Here is a 25,046-nt window from a genome sequence, read left to right on the forward strand (position 1 = left end):
TATTTTTTCTCTTCAATTTTTCAGTCTGTGGCGTTCGATATTTTAACAACTCCACAAATGTAAATTTAATCATCATTCTATTAGGACTGCTCGATTTATATCGATACTGAATTCTGTATTTTTTTCGAAATCAAGACTGCTACTCAAATTGTCTTTACGCGACGTTTTGCTTAAAGCATCAGTTTTAATTGCGTGCCAGTCGAGTTCGCGAACTCGCTTGCAACCGTCCGTGAAAAGTGATTCGCAATTCAGTAAATTCAGGAGTCGGTTGCATTTGCGCGGCTCGTTGGCACGTAAGGCAAAGGCGCCGACGTGTCGTCGCCGTTTTTGTCGTCATCGGCGATGTAACGAAACGCGCAAACTGAAGCGAGGAATCACCTCTCGCGGCATTCTTCGTCGTCGCCGATATTTTCAGTCGCAGACGGTTGCCTGCGTCTAAATGCGCATAACGAAATGTGCAAACCTCTGCAAAAGCTCTGCCGAGCCACTCTCCATTGACGCTTCGCTTTAATAAAATTTAATGCAAAAGCAAGAATGATTACGTTACTTTCCAGCAAGTGTAATTTAATAAAATACGCGTTACGAGAACGCGAGAGCGTATTAACGCACTTATCCAACTGGAGCATTTCCGGTTACGCCGGTTTCCTCCGGATTTCAATTTCAATGATCCAGATCGTCATTAAATCATTAGACTTGTCAGACGCATACTACAGAGTATACCAAGAGACAAAGACGGACATGTTGCGCGCAGCGTCGCTCCTGCGAGATGATAACTCGATGTGCATTCGCGTAAGACGACGCGGCGCAAAGGTCCATCGTGAACAAAATGGTGTGCGTAATGTTCAACAAAGCTATAGGGAAACTTTATTGAGGCAAATAATCTGAAATCACGCGGCTCGCTTCTTGTCTGTCTTCTTTTTTAGCACGACTGGCCGCTGTCCTTCGCTGCGGCTGCCGTTTTATTCGACGCGTCGACTTTGCTTCGCTTTTTTAAGCGGCGATTAGCGGATGGTTGCGCGTGAAGAGAGATAAAAGGGGGACTACAGAAGTACAATATAATGCGATACGTGCGCAATGCGCGAGCACAATCGCGTCGATTCGCACACCCCGGCTCGCGTTTAATTAATTTCCCCAATAATAATAACGTTATGGATCTTTGTGCGTTATCGCCGGCTCACTCTATCACGCCTCGCTTGCGTGTCACGAGTTACGTTTGAAGCCGTTGCACTTTCATACGTATAGATTGCATAAATCATGTACATCATGTAGCGCGCACACGAATTTCGAGGGAAATCAAGGGGAATGTGCGCCTCTGTTCTCTTCTTGTTCCTCCTTTCTGCCGTATTTTCTATCGCATGAAATTAGAATAATAATTCAAATGTAAGCGAGAACACAGAAATAGTCTGTGTTATCATTTGCTATTAATAGCATTGCTGCAATGAGCGATGCAAAAGCCGAGAAGCGTGTGATGTTCAAGATGGAGAATATGAAAGCTAGAAATTAGGAGAATGTACAAAGCTCTTCTTCAAAAGAGAGCGGTAACGTCACGGAAAAAGCTTTTATTTCACTTATCTCGTTTCCCTGACGTACGCATCTTAAGGAGAAATACAGAGAACACACGTAAGAATAAGCTTGTCTCTAAAAGTGATCGTTTGTTGAACTAGATAGTTGTATATCAATGAATCATAGTTTTCTAAAAAGTATTTAGGAATATTAATGATGCGTTATTAATGATATATTATTAATGTACTCTCGCCACATCTTATGCGGTGGTTGGACGAACGTTCGTCAGAAAGATCAACCTTCTGTCTTAAGTAACGATGGAAATGTTGGAAGATAAATGAACACGGATACTTAAGGTAACGTTGACTAGACATTTACTTAAAAAACACGAGCCTTTAACGATTGTCTATGCTCTAACGTTAGGAAATATCCTACTTTTGCGTGTGAATATTCTATTGTTTCTGTGTGTGGAAGATAATTAGCTTCTAATACTTTAACGCGATGGTATACACGCGTATAAAGCATCTTGTTTGTACGTACAGCATGCTTTGGTACGTTGTGTACTTGAAGCGAGGAGTCTTGTCCAAAAATGTACTGGTACGAAGTTACAATTATAACGGATTGATCGGTACATTGCCGGCGAAATTCTTTCCAGGATTCCTGATTGTCAAGTTATTCCTCTTTCTCTCTCTCCCTCTCTACAGAAATATCCTTCTTTTTCAGATATACAAATTAATCACGCTCGACGTATCCATATTTCAGTCAATTTCATCTATAATAATTCCTCAAAATATTCAAAGATAATCCCTAAAAATTCTAAAATTGTGTCGGAAAGTCACGCATATTTAAAGATAGCTCAGTAAGTGCTGATGACGACGGTGGCTCATCATCGCTTCGAATGTCAATTCTATTTCACCCGCATCATTCGCGTCAATCGCAATCGATTCCCTTCAATCCAAACGACCACCCGGATAGTAAATCAACGGAGTCATCGCGTCCCAGCCATCGATTTCCTCGTTAGACTGTGCCGCTCGCTTCTGAGCGTTCAGCACCGTCGTGCTGTGTCTCGGACTATTGGGCGCGGATCTACAAGTGATCTGGAGTATTCCGGGTGTGCCAAAGCGGAAGCCTTTGCTTCCAACACGTGGCAGGCACGAGGATTCATTGCTAAAGATCACGCTAGTTTGCAGCAGCGGCACGTTCTTTGTATCCGATGGCAGTTCATATTCTGTCAGTTCTGGCTGAGCCTCCTGATCGCAGAGCTTCTCGACGCAGGGACAAGAGTTGCTGGAGGACCTCCAGTTCTCCATGCAGGATGATCGCATCGCACACGAGACCTTCGTCTTGCAGGGACTGCTGTCCACTATCGACTCCAGCTGATTGTTTACTCTGGCAGCCTTCTGGTCCAACTGGTCTGAGCTGGCAAATCGCAGACGTTTCGGGGACTCGCTGGAACATCGTGTGAAAGTCGACCTGACCAGAGACTTGTTCTTCAGGGAACTTCGCGGGACTAAAGGATCAGTCGTGATGGATTTTTTGGTACCATCTCGCTTGCTCGCCCTTTCCATGCTGCGCTTGCTGCGCAAGAGCGGATCTTCGTCAATCAACCAGTACGTCAAACGCTCGCCCTTGCCCTTCATAGATATTAGCCCGCGCTCGACGAGGCTGAACCCTCCCAGCTGGTCCAACAACTGCTTTGTCTCGCTGCTGCAGTGAATTTTCAGCGCTGCAAATCGCGTGTGAAAATACAAGAATTATGTATCGAGAATATATATTATACGAAATGTAAATTAGTAAATTAATTTATTAATTAATTATTCTATAAAAAAATATTATATAAAATCGTAGATGACACTCACGTGATCCTGTGGACTCCATACGACTAGCCGTGTTCACCGTATCGCCGAACAAGCAGTAACGCGGCATCTTCAAGCCGACGACACCCGCGCATACTGGACCTACCAACAAATTAGAATTTGTTAAAACTTAGAATCTCGCGTTATCTTATTCAAGCGATCTAGGATACAAAACGCTGCATTCTCCTACTGGCATAAAGAGCAAAAGCCGTGTTTTCGTATTTTTCTCTGCATTTTAAGGCGTACCGGAATGTATTCCTATGCGAAGCTGCAGTTTGTCAAGTGGCCTGTGACGAATGGTGAACTGCTTGATGGCGTCTAGAAGACACAATGACATGCTCGCTATTTCACCGGCATGCTGAATACCGTTTCTTATCGGCAAGCCGCTCACCTGTGAAGAGATAGGACGCTATTAGACAACGATACGTGTGCAAATGCAAATTATCGCAACAATTTTTAATGACGATTTATTTGTATGCGATGCGACATAGAGATGTTGTAGATAATCTTTTACAAAACATTTTAACTTTGTGATTCTTACCACCATGTATGCATCTCCGATGGTCTCGACTTTATATACGTCATAGATTTCTATTGTCGAGTCGAAACACGTGTAAAGATCGTTCAAAAAGTCTACAACCTAGAAAAAAGTAAGTTAAAAAAATATTAATACATTAATTGATGAATAAGATGAATACTGCGACGTATTCCACGTATGATATTCACTTGTAACGGCGTACTCTCCGCAGACATAGATGTGAAGCCAACTATGTCGCTAAAGTAAATGGTGACACAATCGAAGCTTTCAGCTTCCACCTTATGTCCTTTTTTCAGCTGTTCGGCTACGTAACGTGGTAACATTTCATATAGCAGTGCATCTAGAAAGAAAATGCAAATTATTCATCGTGATAATATTTAAAAACAATTTGTAATTATTAGTCTGAGAAGAGCGACCTGTTTTCTTTTTCTCTTCAGTCAGTTGATCTGTGCGTTCATCTACAAGTGCCTCAAGATTATTCGCGTACTTTTCCATCATTGCCATCATGTTGTCGAAGATATTCGCTTTCCTGCAAAAAAAGAAAAATAGATTATATTTATTATAAATAGACCAACAAAATCAATCAAGTCAGACCTAACTGAAATTGTCGCGAGGATTACTTTTCGTAGCACAAGTTAATCGCGTCGATACTTATCAAACATTTTGTAAAATATTGCATTATGAAGAAGACTCACATGCCTTTCCGCAGCGGTCTCAACTTGTTCCTGATGATTTTGAAATCCGGACGTAATTCCGAATTTTCCGCCCAGCATTCCAACAAACAGTCACGAATGAAATCAAAAGTGTTCTCTAATTGGTCCAACGGCGGTCTATAATCATATGACGAGGAAACATCGAATAGATTTTAGTCTGCGAGCAACACCGTAAATTCTAGCGCAATTATTTTTTCGGAAATTTGGCTCACCTGAACGGTGGTGTTCCGTGATCTCTCGCGATTATTCTTTTCAGAATTTCTGCTGCCGATAACTGCGTGATGCCGAACGGTCCGTGTCGCCCTTGAAGTTCGTAAAGCACTATGGCGAAGGAGTAGACGTCTCCTCTTTGGAAATCGCGAACAGTAGGCTCTCCGACACGAGTAGTGCGCAATAATTCTGGCGCTTTGTATAATAATCCTGCAGAAATTGCAACATAAAATATTAATTAACATAATAACATAAAACTGACGTAATTTTTGTCACATTACATGACAGATATCAACAAGATTGTATTAGTTCATATTTTTTTTAATTAAACTTAAAAAGTTACACGTTACAACAAAATGTGGAAATTGCTAAAGCTCGGAAAATCTGAAAGTTCGCAATAATGATACAAAAATCATCGTGGGATGCTTCTTCTCATGCTTACCGTGATATTTTTTTATGACGTCGCAGGGATCGCATTCCGCGTTTCGTTTAAATTCGTGGAGGCCAAAATCTGCCAGTTTTACGACCCATCTCGAATCCACAAGGCAGTTTGATGTGCTCAGCGACCCGTGGTACTTTATGACCGACTCGTGAAGATAGATCATACCCTAAAAGACAGCATCTTTACGTCTTGGAAGTGACGAGGTTCTGATGCGCGAGGCCGAACGTTAAAAGCGAGGATCTCGCTTTTGCGAATTTTTTAAAATACATCAAAACACACTATCTATACTTATTTATTATTGTAAGAAAAATGTCACCAGGTTTTAATAATGAAACATTAACAACTCAAGTCAATAAAATAAAAGAAAAGAAATTGTTCAACTGAAGTCAATTTTTCGAAAAGCAAGAAAATAGAATAGAAGTGTATCGAGACTAAAACTTAAAGTGAAAATTGTGAAATAGAATAAAAGAAGAAACTTCCGAATATCGGTGATTATTGCAGAACTATGAAAGTTTCGAACAACGTCCCTTCTCTGGAGTGCAAAAGTTCGCAAGCAGAGGAAGCAATTTGGCAAGTTTGGAAATTGCCGTTCTCATGTCACGAACGTTTCATCTAGTAGCCTGATGCCAATAGTGCAGGAAGATATTTAATATAAGTTTCGAGCAACTATAGGTATACGTTAATTATCGAGGAAAAATTGAAAAGGAAAAACCTAATATATCTAGCAGCCAATAAACACAAAAGAAAATTAAAGAACTCACCCTAATGATGTCACCAACCAGAGATGCTATGAACATATTGTCGAGTTTTATGTCCTCGTTCTCTAATATATCCTAGAAATGTTTGTCTGCTAAGTATTTCGTCAGAGATTTGAAAGTATGACAGTTAGTGACAAAGTCTTGACCGAGAATCGTAATTACATTAATTATTAAGCTTACCGACCTTGAGACTACCACGAGCGCAATATTCCATGACGATGCATATGTTAGGTGGATCGGTACACGCGCCAATAAACGCATTCAAATTATCGTGCCTTAAGTCGCGCAACTGAAAATAATTTAAGAGTTATCATAAAATTGTTGAAATTAAGTAAATACTACTAGCTCGGACAAGCATTACTATTTTCAGTTCTTTCTTCATCTCACGTGTGATGTCAATGGATTTTTTCCTGACTTTTTTAACAGCGAAAATTCGTCCCTTGTACACTCCGATTTGCGTATAGATCATGGAGTACCGAAAATCCGCATCGGGATTCGAGCTCAGCGAGACTTGGCTGGTACGCACTATGGGTTGGGTTGTTGGTTGCTTTACGAGAAAACAGTATTGACATATTTACAGTACATTTACAGAGATCTACAATTATTCTAGAAAGTCGTTAGAAACGTCTGTTTTAACGAATTGTCCCGAAATTTCGAAAAATTTAACGTTTCATTCAGGAGCTGTACTTAAAAGATCGATAAATTAACTGCAGAGGCGGAGTCGGGTTTATTTCGCGAACGTTAGTGATTTCGGTCACTGTGCAACTGATCACCCGGGATGAGATGACGGAGGTGAACACAAGGAAATGAGAATACTTCCCTGAGGATACGAGCGCGACAGCGTCGAGGCAGGCACTTACCTTGGAATTGCACTTTGCGGGCGCCTCGTTGGCTCCCGCTGTCTCGTCTCTCTCTTTCTTCTCCTTGATCTCGATATCTTTGTAGTTCACCTTCCAGAGCAGACTGTCCAATTCTTGCTCGTACTTCCAGTTCCTGTAGAGGATCAGAACGATCGACGTGATAATGAACGCCAATGCCCCGGCGATGCCACCCACGATTTCGCCAGTGTGAGCTGTAATAGAATTCGTGTGCAGTCGTGCGTGAAGAACGTTTCGCGTTATTATATTATGCTTGAATAAATTTGTATATCATACTTACAGTTACACTTTTCACCATGATAACCGCAGTAAGGTTCCGCAACCGGTGGTCCGTCTCCGACCCACGAGATATCTCTGGTTAATCGAAGTTTCTGAATCATTAAAATATTTTATAATACTTTAGTGATCAATAATAATTTTTTTCGTGAATTAATAAATAATAGAATTTAGTGAATTTAGTGATCAATAATAATATCGATAGGATCTTGCACCTTTAATGTATCAATCTGACAACGTTATCAATTGATGAAGATACATGATGGCTACATTCTCATGTTCTTTCATCTCAGGATAATATTACGGCGAGGAGAATAGTTCGCTTACCGGCAAATTCGTACCTTCCTCCTTCCCGATGAAATGTGCTATTGGATAAAGCCCATAGCCTCTCACAGGATGATTATCCAGCGCAATCACGGTGTAATTGCCCTCGGCATCGCCATTTTCGTTTATCGACACCATGAAGCTGCAGAATTGAGTACGTATTTGATATGCGAGTTCCGTTATTTTCGTTTAAGCTAGGTAATTCGACAGCGTATCGTTGTGCATCCAAAGGCAATTCCAGCACACATACGTTGAATTAAAAAATTTCACGCTATAAATTTATTATTTTAATCGAAATACATCATACAAAACGAGAAAGAAATATTACGTGTCCGATGTAAACGGAGACATAATTTTTCTTTCTCGTTCTGTATGATGTATATAGAATATCGGTGAAACGATTGAAACGTCTCCCAGACGAGTCGACATCCGATCTTCACGAAGATTAAGAGCGCAACATCCGCTCTTAATCAGCCGGTGAATTTTCCCTTCCCTCCTCATCCCTTTCTCCTCCTCGTGCACGTCGAGGAGGCGTGCAATAATTCCGTTTTGATCACCGGCTCGCGAATCTCGGTGCGGTGAACGCGTATGATGAATCATCCGGATTCCGGCTTCCTCCGTCTCGTTACGGTATGCAAACGGCGATTATCCTCGAGGATACGACGATCCTCGAGAATCGGAGCTCGGGAAACTTTCGAGTCATGGAAATGGTGACATGATGATGACATGGTGATGACAGGATCGCATCAGATTTACATGTTAAAATCGACGCGCGATCGCGTCCAGCGATCTTTACATTTCTCGCGTATCTTTCACGTGTACGTACCCCATCGCGCTCCGGTAATGAACACCATACAGGGCCGATATCATCTCTCTGCCATTACGGGGGTCCCGATTCTCGTCGAGAGCGCGCAGCAGCGATCTCTCGTAGAGGTGCACCGCGTCGTAGAGGTACGCCGTCTCCGGTACTATCTGCCTTCGAACACGAAGCAACAATTATGCCTCGGGACCAGAGCAGAAAACGATGTGCTCGTCAGATATGCTACGACTTATGCGACGACGAGCGTCGTCGCCAGGAAGACGGTAATGACAAAGCGGGAACGAGTGCAACAATCTTGAAGATGCTCTTTGCGAGAGCGGCTCCGCCGCATCGTTATTTATTGTATAATGCGGAAGTAACAAGAGAATCTTGGTACCTACGGCGGTATGCGCGAGATTGCACATAATCGAGCGTAGGCTTTAATTTGACCGTGCTATAACGCGCGATTAGCGTACAGCGTTTCAGCGAGATCAAACTCTCGTCAAGCAGCTTCCGCGCTAATGACTCACAAAGCCGTGCAGCGAAATTCCAAGAATGATATCCCGCGCAACAATGAGGCTCGAGAATGCAGCATCTCGCGACGGGAATAGACAGCAGCGATCACGCTGAAGTATCTATACGTAGAGTGTTACAAAGGCTTCCGCTTCGGCTTTTCTTTTTCAGTATCAGCTGAATAATACGCTTTTAATATTAGGAGTGTGATTTAGTTTTAAGGGTTTTGCAACAGATGGCGTAGTGTCAGTTTGTTCCAATAGCTGTTTCCGATAACTGTTGTTTCTTACAGTCTTGACATTATCCATGACATTTAGTAGCATTATAGCAATAGATGCAATAACAGTCGTGTTTATTGTTTATATCATCGTAAAAATGCAACTTCCGAAAGCTCTTTAGCATTTTCCACATGCGTTGCTTTTGTTTTTTAATCAAAAGAAAACTGCGGCTGACGGTTATAGAATTCTTGTGGAAACTTGTGGTGATTCTGCCCCATCAATTAAGACGTGTGAATACTGGTTTGGACGCTTTAAAAGTGGTGATACTGATGTGAAGGACAAAGAACGCTCGGGACAACCAAGAAAGCTTGAAAATGCAGATTTGCAAGCATTATTGCACGAAAATCCAACACAATCCACTTCAGAACTTGCCAGAGCATTAAATGTTGATCGTACAACAGTTACCAAACATTTACATGAAATGGGAAAAATTCAGAAAGAAGGGAAATAGGTTCGACATCAATTATCGGAAAGTGCCATTTGAACATTTGCATTTCGTTGATCGCCAGGCAAAAAAAGAAGAGTCTTTTGTCTCGGATTGTTACTGGGGATGAAAAGTGGATCTGTTTTGATAATCCGAAACGCAGAAAATCATGGGTGGATCCAAGCGAACCATCAACATTTCACTCCGAGACGCAATATTCACGGTTGAAAAGTAATGCTCTGTATTTGGTGGGATAGTGTACTATGAGCTGTTAAATCCGCATGAGACTGTCACGGCTGATGGTTATCGACACCAATTGTACAAGTTGAAGCAAGCATTGGACCAAAAACGACCACCAATTGCGAGTAAACGACGGAAAGTGATTCTTCTTCGTGACAACGCTCGACCTCACGTTGCGTTGTCAGTGAAACAAACACTATTAGAGCTTGAATGGCAAGTCTTCTCCGGACATTGCTCCATGCGATTATTATTTGTTCCGGTCGATGTAACACGCTTTAGAGGATACACACTTTCTTAATTTCGAAGAAGTACGAAAATTCGTCGACGAATGGATCAACTGAAAAGAAGAGTGATTTTATCGTGGTGGAATCCATCTCTTGTCAGAAAGATGGGAAAAAGTTATAGAAAACGAAGGAAAATATTTTGATTAAGGTATTCATTCATTATCATATTTAAATACATGCGTTTTTGAGCAAAAAAAACCCTCAAAACTAAATCACACCCCTAATAGCTTCTAATTAAGTAGTTTTAAGCAATGACCTTTCCGTAAGATACAATCTTGAAGCTAAAAGCCGGGTTTCGCAAAGTTTCAAGATTCGTAAAATTACAAGAGACTTGCTCTTGTAATTTCTTAATAGTCACCTGAACCAACCCGCCAATGTTCGCCAACGGATTTGTAAAATTGAATGGTGGCTTCTGCCTGTACTTGTTGACCAGTCGTGTGAAATTCATCAGATTGATTGGCGCGGATGCAACGATGCTGAAGTAACTGCGATAGGCATTCACGATTGACGGATTCGTCTCGTGCTGCCACAGTCCTCGAAGATACTTGTCTGGCCGTGCCTCGTCGTATTGCTCGATGTCCACACCGACGACCCAATAATTGCCTGCGACGTAAGATCGCTCAACATTCTCGTTTACGACAGAAAATGACTGACACGACGACGTAGTCGTGTAGTAGTAATGAGAAGTAGTCGTAGATTGAACGGAGAACGGTATCATCGCGACAAGCATTTCTTTTAAAAGCTCGTTAATGAATTTAGTAGCAATGAAAAAAAGAAAAATAAATTAACATCCTCGGTGGCTATTGTTTCATTTTTATGTCGGTTTGGCTTCGTCGACAAGTGAGATTGAGTTCTCGCACTGGTAGCACATTTAGAGTCAGCCTTTAAAATAAAAGCCACGGTGACAATTATGTTTCAAGATATGTTACACTGAGAAAAAAATGTAATTGATCCAACGAAATGTCTTGTCACGGGGTGCCAACAAAATATATACTTATTTCGACAAGTTATATATTGAAACAAATATGTAGTTCTTGGATTACACACATGAGAATTATAATCCAACAATTATATATTTGATTCAATATATAACTTGTTGAAATAAGTATATATTTTGTTGGCACCCCGTGACAAGACATTTCGTTGGATCAATTACATTTTTTTCTCAGTGTATATACAGGAAATTTATACCTTTTTCCAGGAGGTTCATCTCATCCAGAGCCATCAGAAGTCCCATGTGTTCGTAGTAACGGCCGAGTATTACGTAAACTGAAACACACACATCGCGTGCAAATTAAGGAAATCGCAGCTGGAGTGTCTTTCCGGTTTGTGGTTTATCGCGTCCACTCGGCCGGAGATTGACGAGATCGCTGAAACCGGCCACGTAGATATCTATTTTTAGAATCCGGTCTCACTTAATACGTCTAAATAGGTGCGTGACTAATGAGACGAGTAACAAGCCATGTCTGTTCGCAGCTCTGAACACTTGTCCCTCGTAGTATGCGGGTTGTTTCTCATGCAAGTCCCGTTTCGTCCGTGTCGCACGGCGGATTATAAATCAACCCGCCGAAATGCGGGTAATCTATTCTCGTTCGCGTATGCGAGTCGATTAGAAAAAAGATACACGTGCAACCGAACTTTCCAACTGGAAACGAAAGCCTGTCCGTGAAGGAAGCCGGCCTGCATGATTTCCCGACGATGATAAATGCGTCGGGAAGCGACGCATATCATTCTGGGAGACACGACGACATGAATGAAGGCGATTTGTATCTATTAGGTCGGTCTTGCCGATTTTGCAATTTTTTTACGCTAGTGTAACGCGATTTTTCTTTATTGAAATGAAACAATTGATGCAGCATCAATTAATCAAAGTATTTTCATCGCGATGTCTATCCATCGTTTTCTATTCTTTTTCCCATCTTTCGTGCGATTATCACGTTGAAAGAAGGAGTCATCTTTTGAGGCGCTCCATTCATCGATTCACCGGCAAGAACTTATGCACCGACCTAATATTGTAGCTAACTGACACGTCCTCACTCACTTCTCGTTTCGCGATATGTTTCTCTGACGTGCTCGTGGAACGGATTTTCCATGTGCGTGGCATAATACGGTTCGCTCCAGCTGCGGATATAATTTACGGCAATCCCGGCCGCTGCGAAAGACGCTAGAATCGTCGTCGCGACGGTTGACATCTTGTTGAACTCGAACATCGTCGAATTCATGTACATAAAAGTTACCTGAAAATGAAATGCAAATCAAGACAATCTTCAGAAGTACGCAATGTTTACACTTAATATTTTATTTTATCATTGTTAACGTTAACAGCACGGGTTTATCAGCGTGCGTTGTAGGATACTCACTTTGGTGAAATTGAACGCGATCAAAACTGAAGTAACGGATTTGGAGATTTGCATATCGGGTGGTCGCGTTCTCGCGAATGTCGGGAATTCATTTTTGTCTGATGTCTCTTGATGCGTGCAAAACTAGAAACAATTGTTATCTATTTTGTCTGCTATGTTATTTTAATTTCAATTTTAATTTAATTTAATTTTTATGTACATATGAAATCATAGGAATGTTGAATGCAGCCGCCATCCTGCCTTCATGTATGCAGGTTTCTTGCGGCCCGATGTATGCACTAATGTTTTTCTTCCACAAATCTGCAGTCATGAGAATACTAGTCTCCTCTTCACCAAACGTTTCCGCCACAAGGAAGTCTAAATTATGCCCTCGCCTGCCAAGCTCACCAGCGTTCACCTGTATTTCAAGTGACAAAAACCATTACTAAGAGAAATCTCTCAAGACAAATAAGACGTTCGAGGGATAGTTTATAATTATTCTCGTTATTTACGATTAACCGATTGAAACTCTTCATAAAATTACGATAAAATTACATATCTAATATTATTCGATAATTAAATGTCTTATCGAGTATATGTAATTAAACGTTTCTTTTTTTCTAACGTGTCCATTTCTTAAATATTTACAGTATAAAGATAAATCTAGAGAGACTCATCAGAAAATAGTTAATTTTAGATTTTAATTTGATTAATATTTAGCAAATTCATTGAAATAACAATGTTCGTTTCTTTTTTCTCAGAATGCAGCGCGTAAATATGAGTATAAGACCACTATTCGTAATCCGTTCTTATATTAAAATCGTCTTAAATATAATACGATCTTAAAATATTTATTAGCTAATCAGATAGCTGTATTAGTATCAAAAAGGTATACTTAAGACTATCACGTTATAAGAATGGAATATCGCTCTAAATCTTCGAATACGTCCGTATGCTCAAGAGGTATTCTCTAAATTGTGTTCTGATTGGTTGACGATAATTGATGTAATTTTCAAGTGCGACGAACTGAACACGCTCATTCCACATAACCGCAAGTTGTTCCAGTTTCGCGTAATCGATGCTCGCCGGGGTAATCGCGTTTCCGTGTGATTGAAACTGTTAAATTTAATTATTCGCTTCCGCGACGCTAATCACGCCCGATAGCAACGTATTACGGTACGAAGCAGCAAGAACAACGATTACTCGCCTCCTCCACGGCAAGAATGATAGCTCCAGAAATTTGCAAGCCAGGACGCTGATACTCTAGATCGTTGGGACGACGTTTCGAGCCCGTGATGTAACCCAGAGTGAACGTCTCCGCATCGACGCCCTTATCGTCCAGCAGAAAAACGTGGATCGCCGTCAGAAGCAGACACGTCCTCTCCACATTTGCCAGTAGCATGCCCAGCTGTGCGAAACCTTCGCGCAGAAAATATTGCCAGTGCATTGCATGAGTTTTTCGATCGCGAAGAAGAATCAGTCATGCGTTCAGCTAGAAATATCATCGCTTTGATATTTTATATCAAAGCTTTTTTTTATTTATATATTTATATTTCAAAAATTGTGAATCACTGTTTTATTCATCACAGACAAGAGAATTTTTTAAAACTCTAACTCTAAAACTATGTGCTCTGTTTGAGCATATAGTTTTGCGTTTTGTGCTAATTTTTATTTCGACAATTACCGAAATATTTGCTGTAAAAGAAATAAGGAAATATATAGTGTCAATAAAAAAAGATAAGCTCAATAACGTTTTTCCTAACGGAGGAGAATTAAAATTTTTGTTTCAAATTAAGTTAGGTTTTGTAATATGCACGTTAATACTTGCTTCTAATCGATAGCATAATAGTACGTGTCACTACGAGAAGTTTGCGTTATCATACACTCTCTCAGGATCGTTCGTTACATCGCAATGAAGATGCATGCAATGCTAGTGTAACGCGGTGGTGTACGGTAATGCCACGACCAAATTTATATTCGCCTTTGAACCGGTGATTAATTTACGAGACAATGAACTGCTTATAGTATTGCGGACAGGAGCAGCTATAGCGACGGTCGTTTGTCTTTCGTCCACTAGGTTTATCGGTAAGAGCATGAGTTTGCAGGTGGGTGCTTGTAATGTGGGTAATGGATGAAACCAGTAAGCTCCGCGGGGTCGCAATAAACCCCATCAATCTCCCATGGTGTACCTAACTTCCTCTTCCTCAACATTTTCTCTACGTTCCTGCGAGATACTTGGAACTTTTCTCCTCCACGGTGACTTCATTCGTCCACGAGGAAGAGATCAATTTCGCAAGAAACAGAAGATGTATCGCTTCTCCTTGATATGCAAGCAATTCTTCGTCTTTGCATTTAATAATATTTTAGAAAATCTTTTTACCACGCGCGCAAAATATCGCGTCAGAATTTAATCATGCATTATCGCGAATACCATCGCGGAAGAAGATTGAGATCAACAATTTCCGAAATTTGATGTGCCTCTGTTTTATTCATCGCGTGTCCATTCTTTAACCCCGTGTCCGATGTGCAATGCTCTCTTTTTCTCTCTCTTCCTTCTTGTTTAAAGCAGCGAGGAAAAGCGTAACGAACGAAGTGCCCTGAAGTTTATTGCCGGTCACGGAGGCTCATAAACGTCCCCGAAAAAATATGTCTCGCGCTCGGCGGCGAGCTACGTAACGATATATCACACGAGAGCTTGAGAGCCGGAGCGTGTCCGCTTGAGGAGGACCTTGTCGTCAGCGTGGCGCTACGATTATCCGTCACGAGTCACGAGCTCTCGTCTCACGGCTGGCTGTCGGAGCAGTGAGTACGCGTCTGTCACGCTCATTATTAATAGACTGATCTATTTTAACGATATATCAAAAACCTCGTGTTGTTGTCCTCGCGTGGACAAACCACTAGGTTCACGTCTAGGTGGTCCAGCGGCGTGACAGACGTCGTTGCGTAACGTCAAGGCCGCGCGCGTATACGCGCGTAGAACACCGTTTATTTAGTAGTATCAAATGGTCGCATGGAGTAGCAACCGGTTGATTGATAACCGATTAGACAATCTCGACGTGGGTGGGCAATCATTCCTCGAAGATGCGATGTCGTGGGAATCGTGCCGGGCGAGCGATCGCGCGCTAAGAATCGCGCGTGTATATACGCATTGCAGCTTCGTCGGAAATCGCGCTTTGACGGCGTGCCGCCGCCGATTCGCCGCCCTTCTCGGTATTCCACGCCACGACTCTCCGTAAGGAGAGTCGTCGCCCGGGACTCTCGAGAGAGGAATTCGCACGTAGCGAAATGTGGGCGAGCGTCACGCGAGGTGGAAGGTAATTCGAGGGGAGAACGCACGACGTCGCCGCGCGTAGGTATTGCACGCGCTCGTCTCCGAAGGCAGCGAACCAATTAACCCCGACGTGCACCAATCGCACGTTCTTAAATTGCTCGTTACGCCGCTTTCACTGCTTACGAGTCGGTTTACGAGTGTAAATGTGTGCATGTGTGTATGTGTGTGTGGTAGGTGTGCGAGTGTGTTGTACTCGTGCTCGTTACGCCGCGAGTTGTAAATTTCTTTCTAACGGGAAGGGTTGTTATTTCGTTTACTGGTGGGTCAATCAGCTCAGGCTCGGAGCAAGATTGACATCTCAAGATCTGAGACAACATCAAGCATTTTGATCGCGCACGGATTTAATACATGAAACAATGGGTTACCTATATGTATTATTATACAGGGTGTCCCATGGGAAGTTGCTGAAAGTAAACGATTGGTTCTCCCCTCCATAACTTCAGAAAGGGTCTTACGGTTAACGGTCGTTCATCTGAGTGTCCGCAGTTTTATTCTGGTTGTGGTAGATGCAAGTCCGTGCGCGTCAAAATGAGTAATCTGACGACGGAAGAAAAGATTTATCTTGTCGAGTGCTTCTTTTCCAGAGGAAAAGTTTATAGCAATGCTTACAGGGGGTTTCGTACTAAATACGGAACACATAAAGTTAAGAGCGAAAACACGCTGAAAAGGTTAGAATTTATTATTTCTTTAAACGTATGCGTTACGTCACTCCATTTTTTGGCAATAAATCTGCATTAAAATAATGTTTTGTGTTATTTTTATCAGAATTATCGATAATTTTATGCAGTATGGAACTATCCAAGACCGTAGACATGATCTGCCAGGTCCTTCTGTGTCTGTAGCTGCAGAAGAAAACATTGAAGATATTAAGAAGTATTTTGAAGAGAATCCAAATTCTTCCATTCGGAAAGCTGCCCAAACTCTTGAAATATCCAAAACAACGTTACACAGGATTTTAAAACATTTCCTGAAAATGCATTCCTATAAAAAATAACATCGCATCAATTGCTAACCAAACGCGCTATGACGAAACGTGTGGAATTCTGCAAGACGATAAATGGAATGTTTGAAGATGGAGAACTTGATGCAAAATTGATAATTTACACGGACGAAGCACATTTCTGGCTAAATGGTTATGTTAATAAACAAAATTATAGATTTTGGGGGTCGGAAAATTCCAACGTTTCCCTGGCTAAACCTTTACATCCACAAAAAATAACAGCATGGCCTGCGATCTCGGTAAAAGGAATTTATCTGCAATTCTTCGAATCAACAGTCACTGGTGAAAGTTACAAGCAGCTTCTCGAAACACAATTCTTCCCTCATGCAAAAAAAGAGGCCTGGTCAGAGGATTTCATTTCATACAGGATGGAGCGACACCACATCGAACCCAGGAGGTCTTCGAAACAATCCATAAAGTTTGTGGCAATCGAGTCATCGGTCTGGGATACCCCAAATTTGCCCAGGGGGGGCTAGAATGACCACCGTACTCGCCGGATTTAAATCCATGTGACTTCTTTCTTTGGGAATACATTAAGGACCATTGTTATGCCGGAAATCCAGAAACAGTGTCAAATTTAGTAGCTATTAAAAAGGTCGTCAGCAACATTAAAGACGACATGTTAGAAAAAGTTTTCACAAGTTTTCGTAAAAGAATTGAGTTTTGTACAAATTCAGATGGTGCACACTTTGAAAATATTTATCATTAGCTTACTTGATTATTAGCATATTTTTCATTAATAAAATAAACTGATATACAAACATTTTGCTAAATTTTATTTATACCCATTAAAAACTGCAGACTTTCCTCTTTCCAACGCAATTTTTGTTTTTTCAATAACTGCATACGTTTAAAAATGACAGCTGATTAAGTTCAGCAACTTCCCATGGGACACCCTGTACTTTATGTGAGCAGGGATATATACTTTGTAAACCTTTGTAATCGTTTCTGTTTCTTCTAAAACTCTCGTATCTGCAGGGAACTCGAAAAATATCCACCTTTTTTAAAAGAAAGTTTAAATGATGATTTTTTTTGACGTTTTCACTTGGCGTCCTCGATTGCTTGCACGCTCCCGGGTGACAAACTGCGGATCTGTCGTCGCTTAATCTTACGGCTTGCCGGCTTTTGACAGTCAATTCTCGTCCCGTCAAAACGCAGGCCCGGGCGGCCGATGCAAGGCCGATTGCAATGCAATCGGCGAATTAACGAGCGACGCGGCCGCTGAATTAATGCGGTTAACGGAGCGCGGTACCACTTTTTCAGATACCACTCGATTAAGCGATGTATTTAAAGGATTTATTTGCCCGCTTTATTTACGACGATTGCGCAGGTTATCGGGTTAAGATCGGCGACGGTTCCTCTGCGTAACCATTTATCGCGGTCTCGTTTGCGCACGGAGCCGTACAATCGTTCATAACGCTTTTTAAACAGCCGGCTAACTTAATAAGGCGCGTGTCTTAATTTATCTCCTCCAGCCCTTTGCCCGATCGTCTCTGTGGCTTCTCTAGATACAAATTAATTAAAAAAAATTGCTGCTCTTTAAACATACTGTCGGATCGCCGGCGGATGAAGCGATCAGACTCACGTGTTCGTTAAAACGCTCTGGCGTCGCGATATCCGCAATTCTCTGTAACGTATTTGTAAAAACGTATTTGCGCGAAAGCCTATCAAACGTGTCACGCGCGATATTAATTTTCCTCCCCTGAACAGCCATACGTGCCTGCACATGATATTGGATGGATCAAAAACGAATTATCGGTCATTTCGAGGATTTTGACACGCGTGTTATCACTTCTGCACATTTTCTTGTAACGATCAGTTAACATGTTTCGGCGCTTGGTATTGTGGTATTTGCCGCCAATGATCCAACTGTAACATTGAACATGGAACTTTCGCCTGTGTTCGCGAGTTTGCAAGGACCGCAAGACGCGGTATCTTTGTTCGTAAAAGCTTCTCTTACGATTATGAATATAATGATATGAATTATATTTAGAGTAGCTCTAATGATGCAATATCTAATACTATTTATTTTTTTCTGAAAATCTTTCTGTATGACTATAATAAATACGAATTTCCATTGCGCTGTTTGCACTCAATGAGACTTATTAGATTCTGCTCGATGCAAATTACATTTTACGTGCATTTACAGATAAGACTATTCTTTATAAATTCTTTATAAATAGGAGAAGAGGAGAGAGAGCGCGCGACAAAATCGACCGGCATTCGATCAGCCCTCTCTTGTTTGACTAAAAACTTTATACAATATCTATTTTGATTCAATGGTTTCCCGCAGGATATGTGGACCATGTGCGTTGACAGACCACGCGTGTATTTACGTATCGAGTCACGAGCGCGTTCCGGGGTTAAGCCGACAGGACAGAGAAACTTGCCCCGAGGGTGACTGTGCAGCGAGAGAATTTAAACTCCGATTTACATTTTGTTGCGAAACCGGAGGAGCACGCGGACGCAACGAGTTGGCGATCGTGCCCGGGCCTCCCCCGGGTCGACATTTTGACAGCGAGCTCGACAGCGCGCAAAATTCGTGACGCTAATTACGATTGACTAATCCAGTCCGCGAGCGGATATTCCTTTTTTCTCTTTTTTTTGGCGCGGCTCTGCAGATTACGCGTCCGAGGGAGAAGCAGAAAGAAAGAAACGATCACGGGCACATGATTGGCCGTTTCGCTGTTGTGATTTACGCGATCACGACTTTCCCTGTCGGTTGGAACAGTGGAAAAAAATCTGTTTCCGTATTGGAACGCAGGAGGAAACGTAATAGAGCGACGAATCTAACATATGAGCCTCGTCAAGATGATGGATTAAAAGATTTAAGAAAGTGTAATATAAGTCTCATTTAGGATGACGTCTACACAGTCGTTTAGTAGCGTAGAAAAAAAAGTCATATAGACATCATCTATTTCAGTATATTACTTTCTCTTTCTCTGTCTCCCTGTCTTATCTTTTCTTCCATTACGCAAAAGAAATCGTAAGAGACGGGATTGAGGCCACAAACGAAATGATATTAAAAGGCACCAAAAGTGTATTTATTGCACCGCCAAACAATCGCTTGTTCCATTTGTCTTTAGTAATCTGGCGGTGCGGCGCGTCAAGCACAAAGTTAATCTTCGTGGATTCGCAGTGATCAGGATGCCGTGCCCACAATTTAAAACTGTGTGTGTGTGTGCGCGCGTATACGTCGCGTGTATCGTTCTTGTAAATTAATGAACCACTCATTAGGGGAGAAAGGAAGGATTAAACGGTCGAAAGTGCGTGAGGGCTGATGAAGCGATGAGATATTACAGAAGATTATAATCGACAGATTACTAGAATTTCTTGTGCGATGCAAAAACAGTCTTTTGATGATAGGCAAAAATAAAAATTAGATGCAGCGTGATGTAATATTTGTGTGAGAAAATCTATTTTTTATAATACATAAATAAATATTTAATTTATAGCGAATCCTCGAAGCTTGTGACAAGTTCTAGCGTATACCAAAAGTGCTACGAATGGAGTATGCACGAGATTGATCGCAACAGGTGCGCGTAACAACAAGTGATATTACAATCGCGCATTTCCGCTTGGCCTAAATAAATTTCCTGCGATTAGCAATCGCAAATAAACGTTGCTCCTGCTACTAAACTTATCACGAATGCATGTTGCGAATGTAATTTAGATACGATGCACAATAACTTAATTTTCTGTAGTTTGTTAAAAAAATTTTGTTTGATATCTCTTGATAATATACATATTTTTCTATAAGCCGTTTTACAGGAATAAAGTAAATTATTGAAAATTGCGATAATGGCAAATAGATGCTTTTAGAACGTTATTAAAAATGTTTCAACTCACACATAATAGAAAAAAATGATTCTTTTACACAGATCGCCTTATATATAACAAACTTTTATATCACGTTAATTGGTGAAAACCGTGAGAAAAACATCTTTGAAATTCGCAATCGGGCCACCGGCGGCGTATAAAGGTCGCTGGAGAAAGTAATGTGGCGTGTATGTTGCACGTTTTTATTACTATTTCTTTCTTTGGGTCGGGCGCCTCGGGTAGTCTTCGAGAGTGCGTTACAATTCGCCACGGGCACTCGCGTACGCACACGCAGCCGTTCTATTACATATGTGGAACACGTGTGGAATGCGCGCACACTATTAACTATGCTACAATACATTTAGTTTTTCAAACCTTGCGTGAAAGAAAACGGGCGTGGGATGCTCCCTCTTCTCCCTTACCTTAATATCCCGTTATGTAATTATTAATCGACGGTAATCATTTTATTTCTCAACTGAAATGTTCAGTCGCGTGGATATTTGATCAGCAATCGATTACGCGGTGCAACTAACACGAAACGCACGTTTGTCGCAAATATAATAAAACACGCAATAAAAGCGCAATAGAAAAGAGTTACGTACGCAGGAGGCGCACAGGGGAGAGTTACGCGACGTTAGACGCATTACGTCACGACGTTGATTTGCATTTGGAGTGTGGCTTTTGCGGCAATGTGCAATTCGCCGAGCGGCGAGCGTTTGCGCGACGAAAATTTACGGCTTGAGGAAAACACGCGGAATGGAAAAAGGTTTATCGCGCGTGGACGATGTATCTACATACACATGACCCCTATTCGCTGTACGTGTGTGCGTGCGTGAAGCTTATCGCGTTGCATCGAGCGGAATCTGATAAATCTCATTGAGTGAAATAAGACGTTTCCTCTCCGGGGGATGTGGCGATATGCGTCTCTCTTGCGCAGCGGTATATTCTATGGGACGTGAAGCCGTGACATGTATACGCGGTGCACGCCAAAGGAGAATTCTTCGAAATAAAACCTGCACATATACGCACACATTGGCACGCTTCCTTTTAGAAAGCACGTCACTTCCCGAATGACGCTATCGAAATCGATGATCGATATTCGATTACCACTTGCGGCAAAACGGCGGCTTTGTTCCTTCATATGATTAACTAGAAATTGACAAAACTACAACTACAACTTGATATTCAATCATCATCATCATGTCGCACTATTCCCTCAAATTGTCGGATTATTTTGACAAGGTAACTTTTGATTTATAGGTACGAAGCTTATGTTATGTGCAATAAAATTTTGTCCTCCATTCATTTTCATGTAAACCTGATTGTGACAAAGAATGTCGTTTGTCTGAGTGTAAGCGTTCAGCGGAAAAGAGCGGAGAAACAGAATTTCTAGGACAGCCGCGCGATCGCGCGGATCGCGCGGGGCTGGCTGATTAATGTAGGAAACGAATGATCAAGAGATCTCGACAACGCCGGGAGCGTGACTCACTGCGGTCATGACTATTGGCTTTCGAGAAAGGTGATCTCGAAATCTGTGTCACATACAGCGTCACATAGAGAATTTTAGGCACGCCTCTCTGCGTGCGTTGCGTCAACGTAGGTACATCGCGCGTACGGTCTCCCCGAGGCTGTGCCTCCAGTTTCTACTCCCGGCGTCGATTTTCTAATTAGTCCCTGTAGCCGGCTTACGGGAACGGGAGAGATCAATTAACGCGGACACCATCGGCGATAACGAGGTGGATCGTGGATCATGGCACGGGGGAATGACTTGTTGAGCGGACAATGCGCGATCCATCATGCACAAGTCGAGTCGCCTGTGTTCGAAGGGGATGAACGCGTGTATCTTGGCCGTTCGCGTCGCACGACGGTTATCGCGTACGCAAGACGATGCGACAATTACGGTACATGACTACCGGTAACGCGACAGTTATCGTTTGCAAATGGTAATGTCGCTGTAAACGCGACACGTGGACACACACACTGCATGATGTATGAGCTCGCAATCGCGATGTCGCAAGAATTCTGTCATCCGATCATTAAAGTGGACGCGAATCGAAGAACTAATGCATGTGCATTACCGAGATTAATATTTGACGTAGGATTAACGTGCGGATAATGGTCACGTCTTGCACCCGTCTGCTCTCGCAAAATTCATCAGTCGTGCCACGAATACCTTCCCCGTCCCGGTTGCAACCTTCCCGGTAATTGGATCATATTACACGGCGCCCTCGGGTTCCTCCAACTTCCCTTTAACGGTTAAACGGCTCGCTCGCGCTCGCTTTTCACCCAATCTGGATTCCCCGCCGGCGGCAGAAATCCGTAATCTTCAGCGGCGAGACGTGCGCTTCATGAGAATATTCATCGCATCTGTCACGCCACACGGGCGCGACGGAATACGTAATATTAATCCGGCGATAGATTCGGAAGTCTCGCGGATGAACTCCGCATGTGAATGCGACGCCCTTTTTGCGCGTGACATCGAATCCGAGCAGCTTTGCGAGCAGATAACGGTCGTGGATGCCGGGATAAATCGAGGCGCGGTTTGTCACGCATCTGAGTGCGTGAGATGAAAGCTCCGTGATCCTGACGACAAGTTATGGATCGTAGAAATTTTGTAGCAAGCAAATTGTTTTTATACGTAGAAATTTACGTTAAATGAGTAACGAATTAAATTAAATAAACGAAACGGAAGACGATGTTTTGCGTCGACGTCGGAATTGCGAAAAAACGGCACAGATAAGAGCTGTTATGAAGAATTTTATTGGCTGGAATTTTATTTCGCGTATAAATTCTCGATTTTTTTATATTCCGTTTAACAATACTTAGGCGTCCCTCTATGATTGCAATCTGCTCTATATGCGAGAGCCGGTGAGCCCGTGATTTATCGATTCAGCTTTCGCGCTGGCACACGCTTGGTACCACTTCTGTCAGTAGTCATTCACGCAATTGTCACGATGATACTAGAAGCATCTCGCATCGCTTAGTTCGTTCGCGTGTCGCGTACGATCTCTGATCTCTTTCTTGGCATCGCTGGACCGATGATCGTGCGCGCGCCACGCGCTCGTCTATTTCTCGTTCTCACGAAAGAGCCTCTCTCGCTTTCGTATCCGCGAACTATTTTAACACTCTAGGCGGGTCGTAAAATGTTTTCAACATTTCAACGAAAGCGCACGAGCTAACGCGTGAGCGGAGCCGCGCGCTCTCAGCCTGTTGAGAACCAAGTAAGATCGATAGATCAATTTTTCAATCGGACATCCCTTATAGATCCTGAAAGCGACATGTAATTTGCAAGCCAGTTGACACGTATTTTCAAATATTATAGTAAATGATCTCTCTCTTGATAGATCTCTCTTAGCCTAATTTTAATTCTGACAAGACAATTTTCTTTTCTCTGCGGATGCCTCTTTATTATTCAGTAAATGTACCTCACTTACCTCGCCTCTTGTCGTATCCGTAATTTGTAATCAGACTCGCAGGTGCACGGTAATGTTCGGAAACTTCGGCGAGACGTCTCTACCTCGGGATTACTCGCGCTTCATCTTCGCGGCACGCGTTTCCCGCCTCCTCTGCTTCTGAACAACCGCCGGCGAGCAGGTGGTCGTGACTACCGAGAGATTCGCCCGGGTCGAATTTCCTTGTCGTGCTCGCTACTAACGAGCACCTTCCAGGCAGCTTCAAGTTCGCCGATTTCCTTCTCTCTCTCGCTGAATCCAATTCGATTCGAGGCGCGAAGAATCGTTTGAATTCTCGAATTTTCTCCACGCGATCCGGCGCCGTCCGTGAAGGCCGCTGCGACAAGAGCAACAAGTCCACGGGGTGCAAAGGTCGTTTGCAAAATTCGAAACCCGTGGGTGGCCGGTAGGAAAGAGAGAGAGAGAGAGAGAGAGAAGAAGAGAGAGACCGCCTTGGCGACGTGGAACAACAGCTGACAGTGATCGGAGGCGCGCGCGGCCAGACTGAGTCCTCACTGTTCGTCCTCTTTCCCTTGCGCCTCGTACGTCGCCGGTCGTCGTCGTCGTCGTCGTTCCATTCACGCTCCTCCGACGCTCGAACGCCAAAATCGTTTCCAAGGCGCATGAGCGCGCTGATCCACGAAGGCGGCGGTCTAGGAAGGGAGCCCCGCGGGGAACATCGCCCCGTTTCAAGTCGTAACGTACGGCACCTTTTTTCTGCGGTGAAGGAGGTTTCGCGCTCGCTCGTGAACGGAATGGAACGCTGGCACAAGACGAGACTCCCGGTGAGACGCGGTAACTTATACGTAATCTGCAGCTGCACCGCGCGGAATAGATCGGCACTCTGGGGGAAGGTGGAATGATAAAAAGTTAAAAGTCAAAAGATGCAATTCGATGCTGTTGCGTTTATTGCGTGGATTATGGATGACTACATGTAATTCGCGCAAAAATACGTTACGTCATTTCAGCCACATAGCACGTATGCTATTTATGTGCGTTGGTAAGCGCGATACGCTACGTGCGATCGTTGTAAAATTTTCTTGTACTGTTCTCCAGGATTTGGAGCATT

At 42.7% G+C, this 25,046-nt stretch overlaps 1 protein-coding gene across 3 annotated transcripts; it reads right to left on the minus strand.

Annotated features, from left to right (window-relative positions):
- Positions 1-16: 16 nt before the first annotated feature.
- On the minus strand, positions 17-24,492 carry LOC105278255 (guanylate cyclase 32E). Of its 3 annotated transcripts, XM_011337220.2 has the most exons (23): positions 23,960-24,492; positions 13,583-13,794; positions 12,596-12,793; positions 12,397-12,519; positions 12,078-12,273; positions 11,228-11,305; positions 10,395-10,639; positions 8,325-8,470; positions 7,502-7,640; positions 7,179-7,269; positions 6,881-7,092; positions 6,382-6,567; positions 6,205-6,309; positions 6,024-6,095; positions 5,263-5,428; positions 4,823-5,030; positions 4,593-4,727; positions 4,314-4,426; positions 4,086-4,237; positions 3,901-3,999; positions 3,606-3,750; positions 3,363-3,461; positions 2,454-3,229 (listed from the first exon to the last, which is right to left on the minus strand). In XM_011337220.2, the coding sequence occupies exons 2-23, from the start codon at positions 13,775-13,777 to the stop codon at positions 2,454-2,456; spliced, it is 3,879 nt and encodes a 1,292-aa protein (XP_011335522.1). In that variant the 5' UTR covers positions 13,778-13,794; positions 23,960-24,492. The 3 variants fall into 3 exon arrangements, with proteins under 3 accessions (XP_011335523.1, XP_019886902.1, XP_011335522.1); XM_011337221.1 differs by lacking the exon at positions 6,382-6,567 and having other exon boundaries at positions 17-3,229; XM_020031343.2 differs by lacking the exon at positions 23,960-24,492 and having other exon boundaries at positions 17-3,229.
- Between the last annotated feature and the right edge of the window lie 554 nt (positions 24,493-25,046).

The sequence above is a fragment of the Ooceraea biroi genome, chromosome 10 (genome assembly GCF_003672135.1).
Source record: "Ooceraea biroi isolate clonal line C1 chromosome 10, Obir_v5.4, whole genome shotgun sequence".
NCBI lineage: Eukaryota > Metazoa > Arthropoda > Insecta > Hymenoptera > Formicidae > Ooceraea > Ooceraea biroi.